The following is an 18,973-nucleotide window of genomic DNA, read 5'->3' on the forward strand; positions in this document are numbered from 1 at the left end:
TAGGCATTATGATTATTTTCCATTTTCTGAAGAAATAATTAGTCTCAAAATTATTTTACTTTTCTTCATTATCAAAGTCTTCTTAATTCATAACAGTTTCACAATTCTCAATAAGACCAATGTAACAAAAGAAAGATTTATTTAAACAATGGTTAACTGAAGCTGTGAACTATTATATTTTGTGGGGTAAAGATTTTAAATAAAGGTTTTACACTTTTATGTACCGATTAACTTGTCAGAAGCAAATGTAGTTGTTTACTAGTAGGGATAAAACTATAAAACACTTGTCTTGAATCATGTTTAAAATATTTTTTGAGCAATGAGAATATTAAAATATTGCTTAATTTAGAAAGTAAATGAGTAAAATTAGAGCATAAAATCCAAATTATTTTTAATTAGACACTGTTTCAACAATCAAAGACCAAGAAGTAAGAGCTGCTAGTTAAGACACTCCGTTCTAGTGTAGTTGATTCTCTCGAGTTTCAAAGAGTAATTGCTACATGATTGCAAAACTGGTGTACAAAATTCTTCCCATATGTACTAGTAGGTTACTAGTACATACACAGACAAGTATTATATTGAGTATCCAAGTTGTTTTTTGAGAACTTTCAAAATGCAGTTGCTTACTCTTCGCTGGTAATATTTCATTTTTTAACGAATCACTTTGACATTCTTAAATGGAATGCTGATAGGTTTTTATGTATAATGTAAAATTAAAATTGGTTTGTGAATTACTTGGAATAATAAATATTTTGAGATAGTGTAAGGTGGACAAATTTTGCATATAAAAGCATTGTTGGCATTAAAATCGACAAAACCGGAAAAAACTTATCCTCACACTTAATTTTCACTATAAACAATCGAAAACCTGTAGTTGGTGCTGATTTTAATCTGTTTGTGCATCCTGAGTGTTAAACTTTGATCAGTTTGGTTTGTTTTAGAAAAAGTTAAACTGCAGTATTCAAATCAACACACATGTATATAACAAAGGAAATATTAAACAATTGATGACTATTGTTTTTTATAGAGGATCCTTGTTCTTGTGGCACTGGATGTTGATGCGCTATGTGCTTGCAAGATTGTTAAAGTAACTAAGATTAGTTTTATTATAATATTCACTAGTTTATTTTGCATTCTTCCTGTTTTTCTATTTTTTATTATTCTAATCTATTGTCCGATTATACATTTTTGTTTTAGTTACTTTTTAAGCAGGACAATATTCAATACACAATCATTCCTGTATCGGGTGTTTCTGATTTAAAATCGTCTTATGATGAACATAGAGAGCAGGTAAGTTAGTTAAGGGTTTACTTCATAAATACAATTCCTCAGGTCAAATTTTTTAGAGAAATGCTTATTCTGGTTCATTAAAGGTTTACAGAGTCTTTTTAGAGGGACCATTTCACTTTAATCCATAGTTCATAATTTAGCCACTTTATTTTTTTATTATTTAATCTTCATTTTTGCTATATGTTTTGTAAACCCTTTAAATAAAACCATATCTTGTAGTATTTGTAGACCTTCGTAAAATAGCATTTTGTGCATAGAAGGTTTTGTGCGCAATATGTGAGTTAACGTGCATGCTAACTCATTTATGCAGGCAAATGTTACACGTAATTACAACTAATCAATTTAATTCTTATTGTTTTTTCTTAACATTCTTATGCAACCATACCTTGGATTTATTATGTAACTTATTATTTGCAAAATAAGCAGAATAAAAGATGTTCTCTTCACACAAGCTCGATATTAACACCAAATATTTGGCTTTTAATAATTGCATTTAATATTTAATGTTGGAGGGGACGTGCACCTTATTTTGTGTACACTATAAGATTGCCACATGCACACTTACACACTGTACGTTATTCACAAAGCCAATTATGTTAACACTATTATCTCATTAGTTTGCAATGGTAAGTCATAATGCAATGTAAAAAATCTAAACTTGTATACATTGTCTTGAAATGTTTCATTTATAGATCAAACATTTTTTGTTGTTAAATTGTGGTGGAAATATTGATCTTGATATTCTTGAACCCGATGATGACACTACATTTTATATTGTTGATAGGTTTGTTAAATGCTGTTGATCTATTTATATTAAGAAGTGACACAAAAAATTGCTTTAAAGTTTTTTTTATTTTACCTAACTTCGTATTTCTAAAACATAATTATTTGAGGAAACAATTTTTTTTGTAAATTTGTAAGATCATACCGGAAGAGAAAATCTTTTAATGCCTATTCTGATGTCAGTGTTTGCGATGCAATGATTTGTACTACTTTCTTTTGAATTTTAGTCACAGGCCATTGGATTTGAACAATGTCTTTAAAGAACAAGTGAAGATATTAATAAAAGAAGGAGACAGTAGCATTGATGAAATTCCTGAGCCAGAAAAAGTTATTGAATATGTAAGAATACTATTTCTAACTAGATGTGTATTATAAAGAAATTCTCTTTTAAAAATTTTCTCTATTTTTTACGTAAATTTTATAGATGTTATAGTAGTAGATGCGTCTAAATGTTCTATGCTCTTTAAACGATTCATTCTGTTTCAAAAAAAATTCAATGAACTTATATAAGGCTAACAATTTGACCTACAAAGATATGATGATCATAATTTATGTATACAACTGGACACATTTTGCAATTTAACAATTACTTGTTGATGTATTTTGAAGGAAGGGGATGATGAAGAGGAGGATGAAGATAATGAAGACTCAGATGATCCTGACCAACCATCATCAAAACGGCAAAGAACAGGAGAAGATGTAAGCTTGTTGTCCATTAAATTCTCTGTTATACTTATGTGAACTATTAATTTACTTATCTATTTAAATGAATTTTAAAATTCATAAACAAGAAAGGAAAATGAAAAAAATGCATGTTTAAAGCTGTAGGTTTTAAACTTATCATCTATTTTTGCCAATTGTTTTCACATATTCACTTTTTTCTAAAATTTTAGTGCATCAGTAATATAAACTTTTAGTCCTTGTGATCTGATCAAAAAACAAATTAATCTTTGAAACGTTTGTCATACAAATTTTCAACACTTTCCCAAGGAGTACACATAGCCCTTAGAAACACACATATAGAAGGCAAAAAGCACAGTCACTAGGGTTTTTAATGAAAAAAAACTGCTCACATACATTTAAACAAAGCACTATTAAATGTTTGTTGTAACATACTGTTAGTATGTTTAGAAGTTTGTAATCTCTCATTTCCCACCTAATACTGTAGTGACCAACTGATATTAGATTTCATCATTTAAGTAACATAATTTTAGTTATCATATTTGGAGAAAAAAGTCAAAAAGAAGAAATGGGCTGCAGAGCGGTATGTTTCTTCTTGTGCAGTTTAAAAATTGAGAAAAGAAATACACATGTTGCGATTAGTATTTGTCCTTGTTTGCTAAACTCAAGCCTGATGTTTGTTTTTTTAAATCCACAGGGATCGAATACTGGATGAATATTACGAATGTTCATATTATGGAAACAGTGTAAGTATAGTTTACTTCACAATGGTGTGTGCTTTGTGTTTTCTTAAACATTATTTCATTCTAATTTTGTTTTCTTTTTTTAACATTTTAGCTAAAATTGGCAAATATTTTTAGTACTTTACAATGCTTTGCCGTAATCTTATTACATTATAGAGGCAAACATTTACATTGATGTGAAATTAACATTTTATTTGTTTTTAGAATTGTTTTATTGCTATCTTTTTTTGCGTATAGGTTGCAACAGTGTTGTATGATCTTGCGTGGAAATTAACAAAAGATAGTAATGACCTGCTATGGTATTCTTTTTGTCTTTACGAAATTATCAACAATGTTTGTATCAATATGTGTCCATACTTTGGTTGGTTTTTCCTCAAAAAATTATTTTTTAATTCATCAGAATTTAGAATGTCTGCCAGGCCTTGAAAGCGTTAAAATCAGAGTGGCCCTGAAAATCCATTGATTTCCTAAAAAAAGTTAGAATATAATACTTACCCAATCTTCTATCCAGTTATGTTAATTATCTTGCAGTAATCGATTGTATTTTTTTAAATACTTTAATTCTAGTAATTTTCGATGCTGTTATTGGGTCTTTTTACATTCACTTTAATAGTGGGCACATATTTTCTTTTTGTCTAATAACAGAATTAAAATATGGCAAAAAAATATTGCAAAAACCTTGAAAAAATATTCAAGAAAAATAGGGGAAAGAACATTAAAAAGTATTGAAAAGGTATTCAGCAAACACCCAGCATTTCCTTATGCTTAACATTAAGCAAAAAAAACAATCGCTGTTTATGGTGCCTCATTTTTGTGTGAAATTCTCTGTGTAAGTACCTTAAAACCCTTTTAATTCTTACATTCTTATTTAGCTAAATTCAATTAAATATTTCCCCATAAAATTTAGGTTTTCTTTTGCATTAATATATCTCATTTTCTTGTTTCCTCAAAAACTTTGTTTTATTCATTGTGATTGAGTTCAAAAACAAAACTGCTGTTGTAGCAAGTTTAACAGTGGTTAATCACTTTAAAGGGATCCCGAGGTGTCTACACAAGTAATGCTTATGCAACTCAAAACATTCAAAGAAATATAGTAGAGAAAGTCTTTTTAGCCAAATCAATATTATGTAGAAGATATATCCATGTTTACCTCGTAAAAACAGCAGCGCTCGCCTCCATTTTGTTGTGATTATATTTCGGTAAAATTCAACTCTAGCGTCCAGTCTTTTTTCCATGGGTCAAAGTTGTGACGCGCCAGTTCAGTATCAAAAGCGCGCGAAATACATAATACACAAGAAAATCGTTTCGTTAATGCAGCAAAATGTCTGTAAATCCTTACCAGTTTGAACCACAAAAAAAGGTTGTTAACAATTCCAACAATGATAGCAATGATAGTTGGGAAGATGTTCCCGACTGTCCAGAAGAAGTTAGAGAGCAAGAGCCTCGTATCAATCGCCTAGACGTCGAACCATCCTCATGGTGTAAATGTTCGTTTTGCTGTACGATGCCTGTGAGTCGTGAATGTTTATGCTGCACAGAAATCGACGAAATAAAGTTGAGATATATTTCTGGTGGTATGATTCTGTATAATTGATTAGTGTGCATATTTTGTTGAATGAATAACTAAGAAATTTTTATATGCTCGATCCCAGGACCTGTATGAGACAGGCCTCTAGATCTAGTTTGTAAATTTTCCCAATTTGTTTTTTTTCTAGATTATACATGCGTAACTCAGCATGAAAGTTTCGATGCTGTGTGTTTAAATCCACATGTTTTATGGACCGCTATGGTTAGTTTGAATGACAGGGAAGGTGCATGGCTACCTTGCATAGACAATATACCGAATCGGTAAAAATATATATTATTCTCAAACATAGATCTCATACAAAATGTTTCTCAACACGCTCAACAAAATACAAAACAACAAAATAACTCTATTTATATCTCAAAAAACTATACTCAACTTATGTACATGCAAAAATATACATTTAATGAACCTCATCCCCAGGCCTTTTTCTCGTTTTAGGACTTATCGCTACGCAGCGTATCGACAGTTTTCTTGGTTTGTTTATACAAAACTTGGAAGACATGTTCGTAGAATCATTCCCGCTTGTGTGGTTTCAAAAATTAGAAAAAAATTTCCAGAAGAAAATGGAATTTATGTGAATTTCGATGGCGACGATGAGGGAGCAGACGGGATGTCTGAAATTATCCAGGCGTGGGAGTACATGACGAGCGAAGAACAGAACAGATAGAGCCCTTAACACAAACGCCTATTCGACTGAATTTGTGAACTTAGAACCCAGGACGTTTTTCAAATTTGATAGAATTAAATCGCTTCCCCCAAAACCTTTTCTAAATTACATGTATATATCATGTTTTAAATCTCGCCATTTTCGTTTTCTTCTCAATTATTTCATCTCGGCTTGCTCTTTCTTTTGGTGCCATGATTCGCTTTCTCGACCTGTGTTTTTCACGTTTCGCCGCTCGTTTGTATGCACCTATCATCATGACCTTCAAGTATTCATAATTTTTTTTCTCAAATACTGTTCTAGCGATTAACTTCTTCGTTGGTTTGCGCCAAGCAATTTTGAAGCGTGGTTTCCCAAGCTGTTCACCAGATTGAATAATTGCTTGAGTTCGCTGGCAGTTGAAGTTATTATCCAAAGCAGCCAGATAAGCACCCATGACCATATGATCGTGCTGAAAATGGTACTGCTTAGGAATATACTTCAACAAAAGGTTGTTAAAAACTTCCACATTCGTTGTGTGCACGACATCCGTTAAATACTTCAAGTCATTTTTGAAGGACTTGTCTCTGACCATTGAAACTAAATATTGATGAGCTGGTGAACCCTCTAACAACCAGTTCTTACTTTTTTGTTCTTCTTTCGTAAGTGGTTCATGTTCACACCTTTTAAATTTTTTACATCCCGGCCATTCATGTTTGTTGATAGTGTGATAGATGATTGACTGAAATTTTTCATAGATAAGGTCAGCATCGCCATTGGCAGTTGTAACGCTCCACCAGAAGTGGTTCACTATTGAAGGTACCCACTCTAACAAACTTTCATGACTTTTCTTTTTTGCAATTTTATTGATTTTTTTATTTATATTTTTGGCAACGTGCCATGGATCAAATTGATGTTTGATTGTGTTGAACTCAGGGTTCACTCGCATTAGTTTGCGTATTTGTGTGTGTTTATCTGTGGCCACAACATCCACGTGAACATCATTATTTTGCAGCTGTCGTAAAATACGAACAAACCCTTCTTTTTCCATGGCGTTTGAATTCTTTACTTCTGTTACAGGTACCACAACAGTGTCAATAACTTTCCCGGTAAGTGTTTCCATGAACGTATAATTGCAGTACTTTGCAGAATGGCCAGGGCTATCGCATCTTCCGTCACCAACGAGAACAACGACATCACGCGATTTCAACAATTCCACCATACGTTTACGTTCGACATTCCACTTTTGTCTAACTACGGGAAAGATGAAATCACGTCGAATCTGATAATACACACTGTCAGATATGAATTTCAAATTAATCAACCATGCAAACCTCGAAATTTTTGCAAACGGTACCCCTGAAAAAGCGATTGATGTTGAAATAAATAAATTTCCCAATCCGTTTAGTGAGCCGACCATTGGTTGACTTTTCCATTCGATATTGCATTCATTGAAGCAATTAATTTTTAAATGCAATTGGGAACCGGTATTCATAACTTCTCTGATTTCAGATTGATCAACAGGCCCACCACACCTTGGACACCGACCGAGCAATTCAAATAACTTACTCTCGTAAACTAGAAATACACGTTCATTTCTAATTTTCTCCTTCCAACTGACACACTCATTCTGCGAAAGATCAGATTCTGTTGCATTCTCATTCTGTGAAGGAACATAATCACTATCAGCAGCGTCTTCACCACAATCGTCACTCGAACTTTCTGATTTATCATCCAATTCCAATTCATTATTTACAACCTCCAATTCATTATTTACAACCTCCAATTCATTATTTACACCATCCAATTTATTATTTACACCATCCAATTTATTATTTACAATTTCAACAGCAGCACTAATGACATCCTCCGCTTCATCTAAACCACTACTCTGAACACCCAAATTGTTACAAAAATTGTCAGCCACCACAGTCTCTAACACGTCAGTCGACACACTCTCACGATTCTGACAAACAATTTTTACGCCATCACTTTCTAAAATACCTTTCTTGGGTATTGGAAATTGTACACCTTTCGATGGATTGTTCTTTTTGAACGTTTTTGTTTGGCACCTAACACTTCTGAAGTGTCTCATCCTCGTGAGGGTAGACGCATCTCGATAATACGTCGGTTCTGTTTGCACACTGACTGTGTTGTAAGTGATGTCTGTTTGAGTTGACATATTTCTAGAACCTTGAACATCAGAATCAGCAGGCGAGAGGCTTCCAAGACTGTCAAAATCATCAACTGGAATTGTATAAGAGTCTTCTCTATAATAATAGCCGTCGTCTGTCTGTCTCTGCGCAACATGGCAGAGCAAGTAGCGAGACCCGCCGAAAATCCCTGCGGCCCTGCAGCTTTATTTCGAATCCCCGGCAGACCCCGTTTTTTTACCGGCCTTGCTTTGCCGCTCATTGTAATAAACCAATCACGAGGCTCCATTTTCACTAATGACCAATCCAAGTGCTTCGCGGCCTCAACATGCCGACGGGAGGAAACATGCTACCCCTACGAAGGCCATTTTGGTTTGGAAGTGATGGTGTGAAGTTTGTAGGTTTCCTTTCAATCCTCCTTATTTCTTCTGAGTACTTTTTATCCTATAGGATTATTTAGTTTGTTTTCACATGTTAGGTGAATATTTCATCACGTTTTCTAGCTACGTATAAATCTTAAACAAACCAATTTTAAGTTTTTGGCTAGCTACAAAACGTACATTTTGAGGCAGCTAGCTATAGCTATCTTATAGCTATCTATTTATTCCTATTCTTTTAAAGTTTTTATTCAGTTTGGTATATTGTTCTTTATTTTTATGTAGAAGTTGGGTCTACCTATCTAGCTCCTTTTAGCTCTACCTCTGGCTAAAAAGTGAAAGTAGCTAAATGCAGTTATAGGCAGCTACCAATTTTATTACTGTTATGAAAGCTTATGCTGAAAAATAAAATTGCTGAGTATATATTTTTTTCACTGAACTTGATAACGACAGGCGGTTTCCTGATTTTTTTTAAACTGAAGTCGCGATAAAGTTTTTTTAAAAATGGTGTTATGCCTATACTCATGTGCGACAGAGTCTAGATGTACTAACGCTTAGTCCGGTGGTAACAACGGGCTGTTTCCTGTGTTTCTGTTTAACCGAAGTTGTGATAACGTTTTTTACAGAAAAAAAGTACACACTGTTTACCTATACTAAGCGCTCAGCTTAACATTTTTTTGAACTTTTCCCGGGAACATTCCCTGAAAAATAAAGAAGGTTGGCCAGCTGCTTTCGCTATGACGGGGTAACATTGAATTGTAATCTGGGTTTTTATTTTACCTAAGTTGTCGAAAGTTATTTTTTGAATAGTATATTACACCGGAAACACCATAAAGTTGTGTGCACTTCACTTGATTTTCTACACACTATATGGCTGTACTAAAGCGCTTTACCTGAATGTGTGGCACAGTTGACGGTTCTTATTAATCACTCAATTTGGTGTTTAACGCTGGGTAACACAGCTACTTGTGGCTTAACCCGCCGTTTCAACAGAGTGTATCCTGTGTTTTGTAAACCAAAGCTTCAATAGTTTTTTTGAATAGGGTCTTAAGCCTAAACGCATGTTTCGCACGATTTATCTGTACTAAGTGCTCAGTCCAGTGTCACAATTAATTTGTTAACCTTTACTGAAACTTATTTCGCAAAATAAAATAAAATTGACCAATTGTTTTTCCTATGACGGGGTAACAAATGGTTGTAAATTGTGTTTTTATTTTGGCTAAAGTTACAGTAGAGTTATATTTTCAAAAATACACTACAGCCGAAACACTATAGTGTTGTGTGCGCTTTACTCGATTAAGGACATACTGCGTACCTGTACTAAAGCGCTCCACCTGACCGTGTAGTACAGATTACGGCTCTTATTAAGCGCTCCACATAGTGTTCAATGGCGGGTCACACCTTGACTTGTGGCTTACCCCGGCGTTTCGACGCCGGGTTTCCCGGCTAGTGTTTTTCTAATAAGTCTGAGACAATCTGAAATTAAAAGAAAATCAAATGATAAGGCCTGGGTACTAAGGTATATTATATTATATATGTCACACCTTTTTATAACACAAAATGTATATGATTGGAAGGAAGATAAATAAATTTACGTATCTATATTTATCATTTTTCTCAAGAAGTTTCATATTTGATATCTCGTAATTATAAGCTGAAGACTGGTCACCAAGTTGTTATTGCAAATCACAATACCTCAGCTTGTTCTTTGACTTTCAATCTTTTTGTGGATGATGCTCTCTCAGGTGTTGGCTCAATATGAGGGAATAAGGTGGGTATTGCCCCTGGCACCAGCTTCCGAATCATTTTTTTATTTTTATTTGCTGCATACTTTTGTTGCATATCAAAAGATTTGTCGAAACAGTCTTCGGTGAAATGGGTTGAACACAAGTACCGATATTTTGGCAGTGAGGTCCGTTTGACTTTGGCAATCCATGTTTTATTTAATTCTGGATCCTTTGGAAATTTATGATACGATACATTATCATTTAAATTAGATTGATTGTGACATTTATAAGCACAACAGTGCGGCATGTTTACACGTCCTCACAGCATGCGCACCACGTGAAAAAGACCGCGAAACAAATCTGAGATGAGCATATTTTTCAGAATGAGTTTCGTGGTCGTACACATGATCATAAAAGACATTTTATACAGAGAATGTTGCATCAACTTAGGAAGACGAATGCAGTGAAGCCAGAGGGATTGTTTATAGGCTAACAGCAATTTTTTCACGCTACGCAACTGTGACGTCATAATAACTAATTTGTGGTTTTGAGTAATGAAAATAAGTTCTTCACTATTTCGAAAAGAAGTTGGACAAGAAGCAATGGCGGACAGAGCGGGAAGGAAGTAAGCGAGCGAAGCACAAACTTTTGATTAACGTTATTTGTTGAATCGATGAGTTTGAACAAAATAAATAACAAAGGTATGAATAAAATCATGTACATTTTCATATAAACCAAACTTGTGTAGACACCTCGGGATCCCTTTAACTTATTCACACTTTAGTGTTTGCTGAGTAGTCTTAATTCGAGAAATAATCTTGTTTAACACAGGAGTGGTAGCAATTGTTACACAGTATACTTTAATGCCTAGAATGTTGTTTTTAAAATAAAAGCCTTTAATATATTGTTTTACAATTTTTTTTAAATGTCTGCTACTTATTATTTAAATTTTCGTGTGTGCTCTGTTCCAATCAATCATCAGAGATGAGCTTGTCAAAGTCTAATCCTTCTAAAAATTACAGACTGCCTTTTTAAAGGAACAAGAAAACCCCGGTGATTTTAATCATCATTAAATAAAAATCTTTTGAATATTTTCATTCCAATATAAAAAAGATAAGTAGCTGTGAAAAAAGAACAACCATTACTTAAATCTACATAAAAATTTTTATTAAAAGAGCCTGTTCTAAAAATGTTCAAATTGATAAATTGCAAAAAGAAATAATTTTTTTTATTATTATTTATTTTTATTTTATTTTTTGGCCTAATAAAATTATTTTTTAGAAAAAATGTTTTGATAATTCCAAAAATATTTAAATACCCTTCTCATTTATTCTGTTTGGATATATTTAAGTGTTAATAAGTAAACTTGCAAGTATATGTGGCAGATCATAAGCACTATCTCATGTTATATTTTTGAGTACACATGCATTGATATGTGTCCATTGAACAAGCGTTAACTTAGTAATTATATGTACAATTTATTGTTTGTATTATAACAATGCGACTTATGTTTCTTTAGCTATAAACACACCATTTTTGTTTCACTTTAAGTCTAAAATCAAAAGGCTTTCAATTATTGACAACACTTATGCAGATCCTTTATTTAACCCATCTTTTCAGTAGAAAGCTTGGTGCCTTAAGCATTTATATGTCACCTATATATCACCTCATTTAGCACCAAAAATATTTTATTTTGTGTCATTTTTCTCAGTTGATTTTTCTCGAAAAATTATTTTTTTGGTCATTCGAAATTAGAACACTAAATTTCCCAAGATTTAATACATAAATCTCCTCTATATATATATAATATATGATTTTTTTGTTTACAATGACAGGCTTTCCATTGTTGGGTTAACAGAACAGTATTTGATGTCAAAGATTGACAGGTTTGTCTGCCTAACTTCATATAACAGTTTTCTTAGTAATCATCAGATCATTGGTGAAGCACTCTGTACAACCGTCACTATTTTACAAATAACATTACTGATCTTTCTTTTTTAGAGAAAGATACTTTGAGGAATACACAAGTCTGCGTGATCACGTACTTCGACATAATATTACAGATGAGGAACATGCACAATCAATTGACTGTGTAAAAATATCGTTCGAAAATGAGTATCCCTTTCTACATGTTTTGTTTAAGCAGCTTTTCACATCTTGCTTTACATGCTTATTAGTTCTTGTTTCATCTTCTCATATTAACAAATTTTATTCTTAACACTTTAACAGGCTACGTTTAGATTTATATCGTCACTGGTCTTTGTTTCAAAGTTTTATGAATTCACAGTACACATCTTGTGGGTATGTATTAAAGTGCTTTAACTTTCGTACTGCTAAAAAGTATTTCTCGTATAATTCTAGAAGCTTAATTTGTTTCCCAAACTACTTTTTGTGTGAATTTTTGTGTATCAAGTGTCTCTGTTTTAAAGTCTCTTTTTCTGTTAGATTTCGACTATTTACAATGAAAGGAAAAAAACGCCTGCATGAATTGTTTGCTGATATGGGGTGAGTTATAACCAGTTTACTAAATACACATACATACTACCATCATGGACGAAATTAATGAAACAAAGAAACAGTTTTTTCCTCAGTTTTAAACACCGACAAAAGGATGAAATGCTCACTACTCCGCTTTCATCAGGCTAAAAGTCAAGTCGCTACTTTTGCGCACAAATAAGCCACATAAAGAGCATGTGAAATTTCCTAATAGCATTTGTTAGTGTGCCTTGAAGCGAAATAATCTATGTCACTGTCTGAATATCCAAAATTTGAGTTGTGCTGACATCAGCAACAGTTAGCATGTTTCATGAGTATGGATTTAACCAAATACTCTATGATCTGAAGTCCTACGTTTGCTGTAAACGTTGACAATTTGCGTCACCATGATGATCAGTTGTGACGGTTAAATTCGAAATTAGCTGTGCTGTTTCATATTATTGTCTATGATTGCAGAAAGTTGTTTCAGCCTCATGGAACATATAAAAATCTTCATAACTGTTAATATGCTAATCTCAGGTTACCTATCAAACAGTGCCAACAGAAATTTTCTTCCATGGATGCTGATTTGCGAGGAAATGTAAAAGAATGGATAGATAGTTTGGCTGAAAAATACGGGTATATATACATTTCACTCTTTTCTTCTTTTTGTATAAGTTCATAACATATACAATTTCCACTTTCATGAATCTATTTACTTCCATGTTATTTCTTTGTGTTTTTTTAGACTGGATGATTTGTCATATGGTTCTTTTGTTGCACAGTATGGCTATAGGAGTAAGGTAAGTAGCGATGTGCCAGCTGTAAATGTATCATCTTAAATAGGATTTGAACAGTCAGTGAAAATTTTATTGTTTTTTGCTAGTTTTGTTGAATACAAGAAATTCATTTATATCAAGATTTTTCAGATTATCTGCAATCATAATTAAGTGAAAAATATGTTCTGAGAAATTATTTAAAATATATTTTCGAAGAAACTGACATTCAGGGGAAGTTGAAAATTGTTTACAACGTTAAATTTTTCCTGGTTTGTTTTCTTTCAGTTATGTGCAGGAGATGTTGTTTTCGCTATCAGTGCTTTACTCGAGTATGCAGTAAGTTGTTCTGTTTATTAATTCATCCTTTTCACATTTGTTTTTGTTTTATTTGTTGACCTGTAAGATGTATTGTTGATTTTTTAGAAAGACGGTTCAACATATTCTGATCACTTCCTGGATGCCATGGACGCACTTACCAGGTTTGTATATTCTTTTTTTTTTTAAATTGTGCCAACTGTTGTGGTTTATAAATATGACTATTTAAAATATATAAAAATAAATACTTGAGCATTTTCCTTGATATATTCGGACTAATTAAAAGTATATACCAACTGCTTATGAGAGAACATTACCCGGGAAGTATGCCTGGGCTGGCTAAGCCAGAAAAATTTATTTGTTGTCCATGGATATTCGGATGAAAAAGTCTTTATTGCCCATTCAAAGAGAAAATGGCATTAAAGTGAATCTCTTGTGTGTGTTTTTGAACTTTTGACATTTGTATACGTTTTTCACTAAAAATTATAAAAGACTCTATTTCAGTTGCTTTTTCACTGCCAAATCTATAAGTTAAAAGCTACCCATTTATCCCCCTAAGGCGCCTTCTGCAAAACAGTGTAGTGACCATGTTAAATAAATCGTCCAATTAAAGATATCACAGCTGAATATAGAAAGATTTGATAAGAGATATTAGTTTGCCCTAATATACGGTGTTGATTTCAAGCCTTTTCAAGATTTGTTTCTTTTTAGATCTAATGTTGATAAATTGATAGAAGGGATCGAACTAGGAAAACAACAGGTAAGTGTTATTATGACTGTTAATAAGACTTTAGAAAGCTAAATAAAAACGCTAATGGTTGATTGGTTTGCTGCACCTTTTTTATTAGAACTTTGCATTGCACCATAATCCACTAAACCGTTATTAAAACGTTAACCGTTACAAAAAAAAATATCGCAGTGCACCAGAAATTTGCAGTCCGAAAACCTTTTTCTCGTTTTAATTCACAAACAATGATTGAAAATCATCAACATTCATTGAAAATATTAAATCGTTCATGCATTTTTTAATTATGTAGTAAAATGGATACTGATTGCGGGATACAATGATTTTGAACAAGGGATACAGACCTAACAAATTTATTTCATATTTTTAAGAATGGTATTTGTGCATTAAAACCTGTCATTATCGACTAAATACTGATTCACATCAGGGTGTTATGTCAGCTTTTTTGTTTAGATTACCTCAATGGTCAATCAAGTGCGTTCGTTTATTGATTCACATCAAATCGTTTGCGCTGGACCATTTCTGTACGTTCACGTCCAAGATGTAAGTCTTGCGTCTTGTCATTTAGATATTTCAATCGAATCTCCCTTAAATTATCTTAAAACATAAATTTTATCAAAACTTTGGCAATTGGTGTTATTGCAAGAGGTGGCACATACTATGAACCCCCTTCAACTAAGGAGGAGCTACAACCCAAGGCCTGCTGTGGGAAACCTAATTTATTTTATTACTGAGGAGGGACCTAAATTATTATTTGACAAAAATACAACCACATAAAAACAGAAAGACATATCTACATATCACGTGACAACAATCGCTATTCTTAAGTGGAAAACATGAGCTATTTTGTGGGTAACATTAACACAACTAATAGAAATATCCGGCAATGGTTTAACCCTGGTCAAGCTCTTTTAGCGACGAAACTAAAAAATTATTGATCATTAAAAATCTCCAATGTACAAACAATACTTATATATAATGATCGAATGTAGCAATGGATTGTAAAATTAAAAATGTGCATGCGTAGGTAGCCTAACGTTATGCTCTCTCTCGATTACGAGGGCCTGTATACTTAATCCACGTTTTATTTATTAAGGGATCTCCCAATGCACCAATATTTGCCAATCCTATTGTCATCACTAGACTTGCACGCTATTCACTGGAAGCATACAGTATTATGGTGAGTTATGACAGTCAACATGTTTTATTAAAAGGGAAATGTAACTCAAAAGATATTTATGAATAGTAAAAGACTCAAAATCGTATAATGAAAGTTGCTGTGATGTGAACAAGATGACATGTATTTCCTAATAAAAAATTTTAAAAAACTGAAATAAGAATGACGAATAACTATGCCAATATGGTAGAGAACGTTAATAAGTATCTGTAATTCTTGATTTTTATGTACAGGCGAAGAACAAAAAAGCAAGAACTCTACCATTTGTGCTAGCTGTTCCATATAATGCTGAAGAAGGTATAATTATCCTTTTTTTTAAACGTTTTATACTGTGCTTTTTAACATTCAAATATCCTGGTTTGTTTTACATACCCGTTTGACAGCACTGTGGCTATGGCGACTTACCAAATAAGATTTCAATTTTTTGTTAACAAATAGTTGCCGCATAAGAAATTTTAAAAGTTTAGCTTTCATCCTGTATAAACAGTATTTTATGGGTTATACCTAATATAGTAGGTTACGTGTCTTCTCTGCGAGGAAAGAAAAAAATGGCGTGCTTTTGATTTGGCAGTTGGATTAGTGATTGATATAGTGTGGATTTATTTAGGCAAATTTTGACAAAAAATCGACAAGCCCACCAAATTTGACTACTGTGCGATAATTGCCTATACAACGCTCAATGCTAAAATGTGTTAAACTCCAATGTTAGGATTTCTTTCAAATACACCACCTAAAACATCATCTATTCTCAATAATCTTGGGATTATTTTTTCTCCTATTTCTCCTTTCGCCTTGATTTTTTTATAAAACACTTCCATATATTATCGACTTTGAAAAATTATGCGATATGATGTCTTGTTATTGAGAAAGGAATTTCGCGAATAAAGCTCTTAAATTATTTAAAAATCCTAGTTTTCATAACATAAGTATATTTGGGCTTACAAAATCGAACAAGAGTGTTCACGAAACACAACGACCAAACAGTATCGTACAGATTATCTAAAACAAATTTGTATACACTACCTTAACTTTTTTTTTCGACTGAACATGTTATTTATACAAAAACTAACTATATAATCATAACAAACTTTGATACCGTGCAAGTATTTTCGTCTTATAGGTACGTCACTACTAGTTGGTGTTCCTCCCGTCAGTGACACATCGTTTAAAAGGTAAGACTTTACATCAGTACGATTACTTAACTGGAAGACCACCAGCCGACATGTTCTGTACTTGCCGTCGCCATGCTTGTAATCAGTGTTCACGTCATTATTTTTTCTCTTTTTTTGCCCTTGTGATATTTTTACGAACTAAATTCTTTAACGTGTGTTGGAAACCATGAAAATCATTTTCGTATACTTTATAACCTCGGTAAAAAGGATCACTTCCCTGTTAGGTTACCTGATTAATTATTAATTATGCAAACATAAAAAGGGAATATTCAATGAGTCCTTGGATTTCTCCAGGAGGAAAATTTAATTTTAAGCTGATTTCGCTTAAAATAAAAAACTGTTTAAGAAGCATGTTTTTCCTTCATACACTGCTATTTAAATTAAGCAAACGTTGCATAGATAGCACTAATATAAAAAAATTTAAGAAACTTCAACAATGGCTAAAAAGGTGTTCATTTAGGCTTCTTTTTGTGTTTTAGTTTCTTCGGTGCTGCATTTAAACAGGCAGGCGAAAAGACGAAGTCACGTGTGAAACACGACTTTTTCGACCCAACAGGTATGTAACTTTATTCCATAAAACGTTAAACATAACACATAGTTTTGTGTAGTCTTTCCTCCAACCTTAAGTATCTATCGTAAGATATGCGCAGGAGACTATACTGCTCATAGTCTTCCAAACGAGCTCCATTGTTTTGTTCCAGCCGCCGTCCAAGCTGAATAAGTCCGCCTGAATGCTCTTTGTAAAACAGTAAAATAGCTATTGTACTAAAAGCAGCTTTCCTCCAAATTTAAAGCTAATTTTACCAATGGTTAAATTGCTCCTAAAAATCAATTTCCAAAATCCTGGTTCGAAGTACTCTCCCTCCCGGATGATAGTACTTAATTTATTATCCTTAGGTAACAGTTGAACTAGTAGGTAGGTAGTGTTGGTCTTTAAACAAACTAATAGTCGTATAACACTGTTAATATGATACTCGTCTAACTATATTTTGCGTAAATGACGTGCAACAGTGATTGTTCTCACACCAATGGTTGCTGTTCTCTTTTAATACTTCCTTTTCTTTTTAGTCATCGAAATTAAGACTGAAGACCGGAGTAAGTTTTTCGATAATTTATCAGCACTTATGGCTTAAAAAGATGTACACGATGAATATTCAAGAAGTCCGAATTGGCTGAGCAGAGATTGACAGTGATGAACATGCATGCTGGTTGCTCCAAGAAAGTACTTGGATAGTTTTTTTAGTGATCATTTTTCGCAATATACAATCATGGATTTCCATCACCTCCTGAGGCTCGGTTACCAACTAGGCTTGGATTAAGTTATGGTGTTTCCGTTTGATAAAAGATTTAACTTCTACGGATAAAATTTAAACATCGAAATTCTGGTTGTGATTTTTTAGGTGTGGTTTAATGTTGTATATACAGTGTATATCCTACGTTATTCCACACACACATTTCACTCTAACATTACGTCCCACGATTTAAAATAGACTATCCGACACTGTATACTATTGAATTGTAATTACGCTTAAGGGTGAAAGTTGAAAATACTCTATTAAGCTAGTTTTTCACTCCATAATTTTATGGTGAGAAAACAAAAATATCCTGTACTCCACAGGACCTTTCCAGGCCTACCACCCCAAAACTCCTCAATTTTATTTTTACAATGCACAGAAATACTTCATTGTTACAAGTTGTAATTTCATGCAATTTCTTTAGAATTCCCTTAAATCTTCTTCATTTTTTTTACCCTTCACTTTTTTTATGGAAACTTCCTCCCAAAGAAGGTTGGACATATAATAAAAGCGTTGCAACCCTATTTTCATAGAATTTTTCATTTTATTTTCATCTTTTGAATAATTTTCAAATTATTCAAAAGTTCAATTTCTGCTGCGGTTCGAGTTACTTTAGACCAAACTGGCGTGTTTGTTTGCTCAGCTAGCCCTGATCGAAATCGCACTAATGTTTTAATCGCGTTTTTCATCGTAAAAAACTTGTGATTTTTTGAACAGGAAAAGCCTTGGAAATTATTTCTGTTTCATAATCTTCTTTTTTCTATTTTTTACCAACTAACTGTAGGCTGGATGATGATTTGAATTTAAAGGATATAAGCCTTGTGTTACTAAAATATAAAAAGCGCGCACATGACTCTTTCGTTTTGAACAGGATTGTTTGTAGTGGTTTAGAATTGGTGTTTTGAATATCGTATTATATGTTTTAAATTTGTAAATATGAGAAGAAATGTTCTTCTGAAATTATATCTGTTTGTGTTCTGTGCGTGTCTAGTTTTTAATTCAGCACCTTGTAGCTGTTAACTATGGATCC

General features: G+C 33.0%; 2 protein-coding genes across 3 annotated transcripts in view; one reads left to right on the forward strand and one right to left on the reverse strand.

The window, feature by feature from the left end:
* The window catches only part of LOC130624113 (pre-mRNA-processing factor 19-like), a 20,739-nt gene extending 16,607 nt beyond the window's left edge, over positions 1 to 4,132 (reverse strand). Inside the window, exon 1 of the mRNA XM_057439682.1 lies at positions 3,993 to 4,132. The gene's annotated coding sequence lies outside the window, so the exon portion shown is untranslated. The remainder of the gene's footprint in view (positions 1 to 3,992) is intronic.
* Positions 1 to 18,925, forward strand: part of LOC130624112 (cell division control protein 45 homolog) — a 21,377-nt gene extending 2,452 nt beyond the window's left edge. Inside the window, exons 2-25 of one of the 2 annotated variants that reach the window (XM_057439681.1) lie at positions 1,028 to 1,087; positions 1,198 to 1,290; positions 1,983 to 2,074; positions 2,301 to 2,412; positions 2,683 to 2,772; positions 3,288 to 3,337; positions 3,452 to 3,500; positions 3,735 to 3,796; positions 11,821 to 11,871; positions 11,987 to 12,100; positions 12,215 to 12,286; positions 12,431 to 12,490; positions 13,001 to 13,099; positions 13,209 to 13,263; positions 13,525 to 13,575; positions 13,663 to 13,718; positions 14,266 to 14,314; positions 14,753 to 14,842; positions 15,396 to 15,479; positions 15,710 to 15,773; positions 16,597 to 16,648; positions 17,128 to 17,204; positions 17,546 to 17,564; positions 17,717 to 18,925. In XM_057439681.1, the coding sequence (XP_057295664.1) occupies positions 1,028 to 1,087; positions 1,198 to 1,290; positions 1,983 to 2,074; positions 2,301 to 2,412; positions 2,683 to 2,772; positions 3,288 to 3,337; positions 3,452 to 3,500; positions 3,735 to 3,796; positions 11,821 to 11,871; positions 11,987 to 12,100; positions 12,215 to 12,286; positions 12,431 to 12,490; positions 13,001 to 13,099; positions 13,209 to 13,263; positions 13,525 to 13,575; positions 13,663 to 13,718; positions 14,266 to 14,314; positions 14,753 to 14,842; positions 15,396 to 15,479; positions 15,710 to 15,773; positions 16,597 to 16,648; positions 17,128 to 17,204; positions 17,546 to 17,556 (1,593 nt within the window). In that variant the 3' untranslated portion in view covers positions 17,557 to 17,564; positions 17,717 to 18,925. The remainder of the gene's footprint in view (positions 1 to 1,027; positions 1,088 to 1,197; positions 1,291 to 1,982; positions 2,075 to 2,300; positions 2,413 to 2,682; positions 2,773 to 3,287; positions 3,338 to 3,451; positions 3,501 to 3,734; positions 3,797 to 11,820; positions 11,872 to 11,986; positions 12,101 to 12,214; positions 12,287 to 12,430; positions 12,491 to 13,000; positions 13,100 to 13,208; positions 13,264 to 13,524; positions 13,576 to 13,662; positions 13,719 to 14,265; positions 14,315 to 14,752; positions 14,843 to 15,395; positions 15,480 to 15,709; positions 15,774 to 16,596; positions 16,649 to 17,127; positions 17,205 to 17,545; positions 17,565 to 17,716) is intronic. The other variant, XM_057439680.1, reaches the window with a different exon arrangement.
* Positions 18,926 to 18,973: the final 48 nt, after the last annotated feature.

The sequence above is a fragment of the Hydractinia symbiolongicarpus genome, chromosome 13, assembly GCF_029227915.1.
Source record: "Hydractinia symbiolongicarpus strain clone_291-10 chromosome 13, HSymV2.1, whole genome shotgun sequence".
In the NCBI taxonomy this organism is placed as follows: domain Eukaryota; kingdom Metazoa; phylum Cnidaria; class Hydrozoa; order Anthoathecata; family Hydractiniidae; genus Hydractinia; species Hydractinia symbiolongicarpus.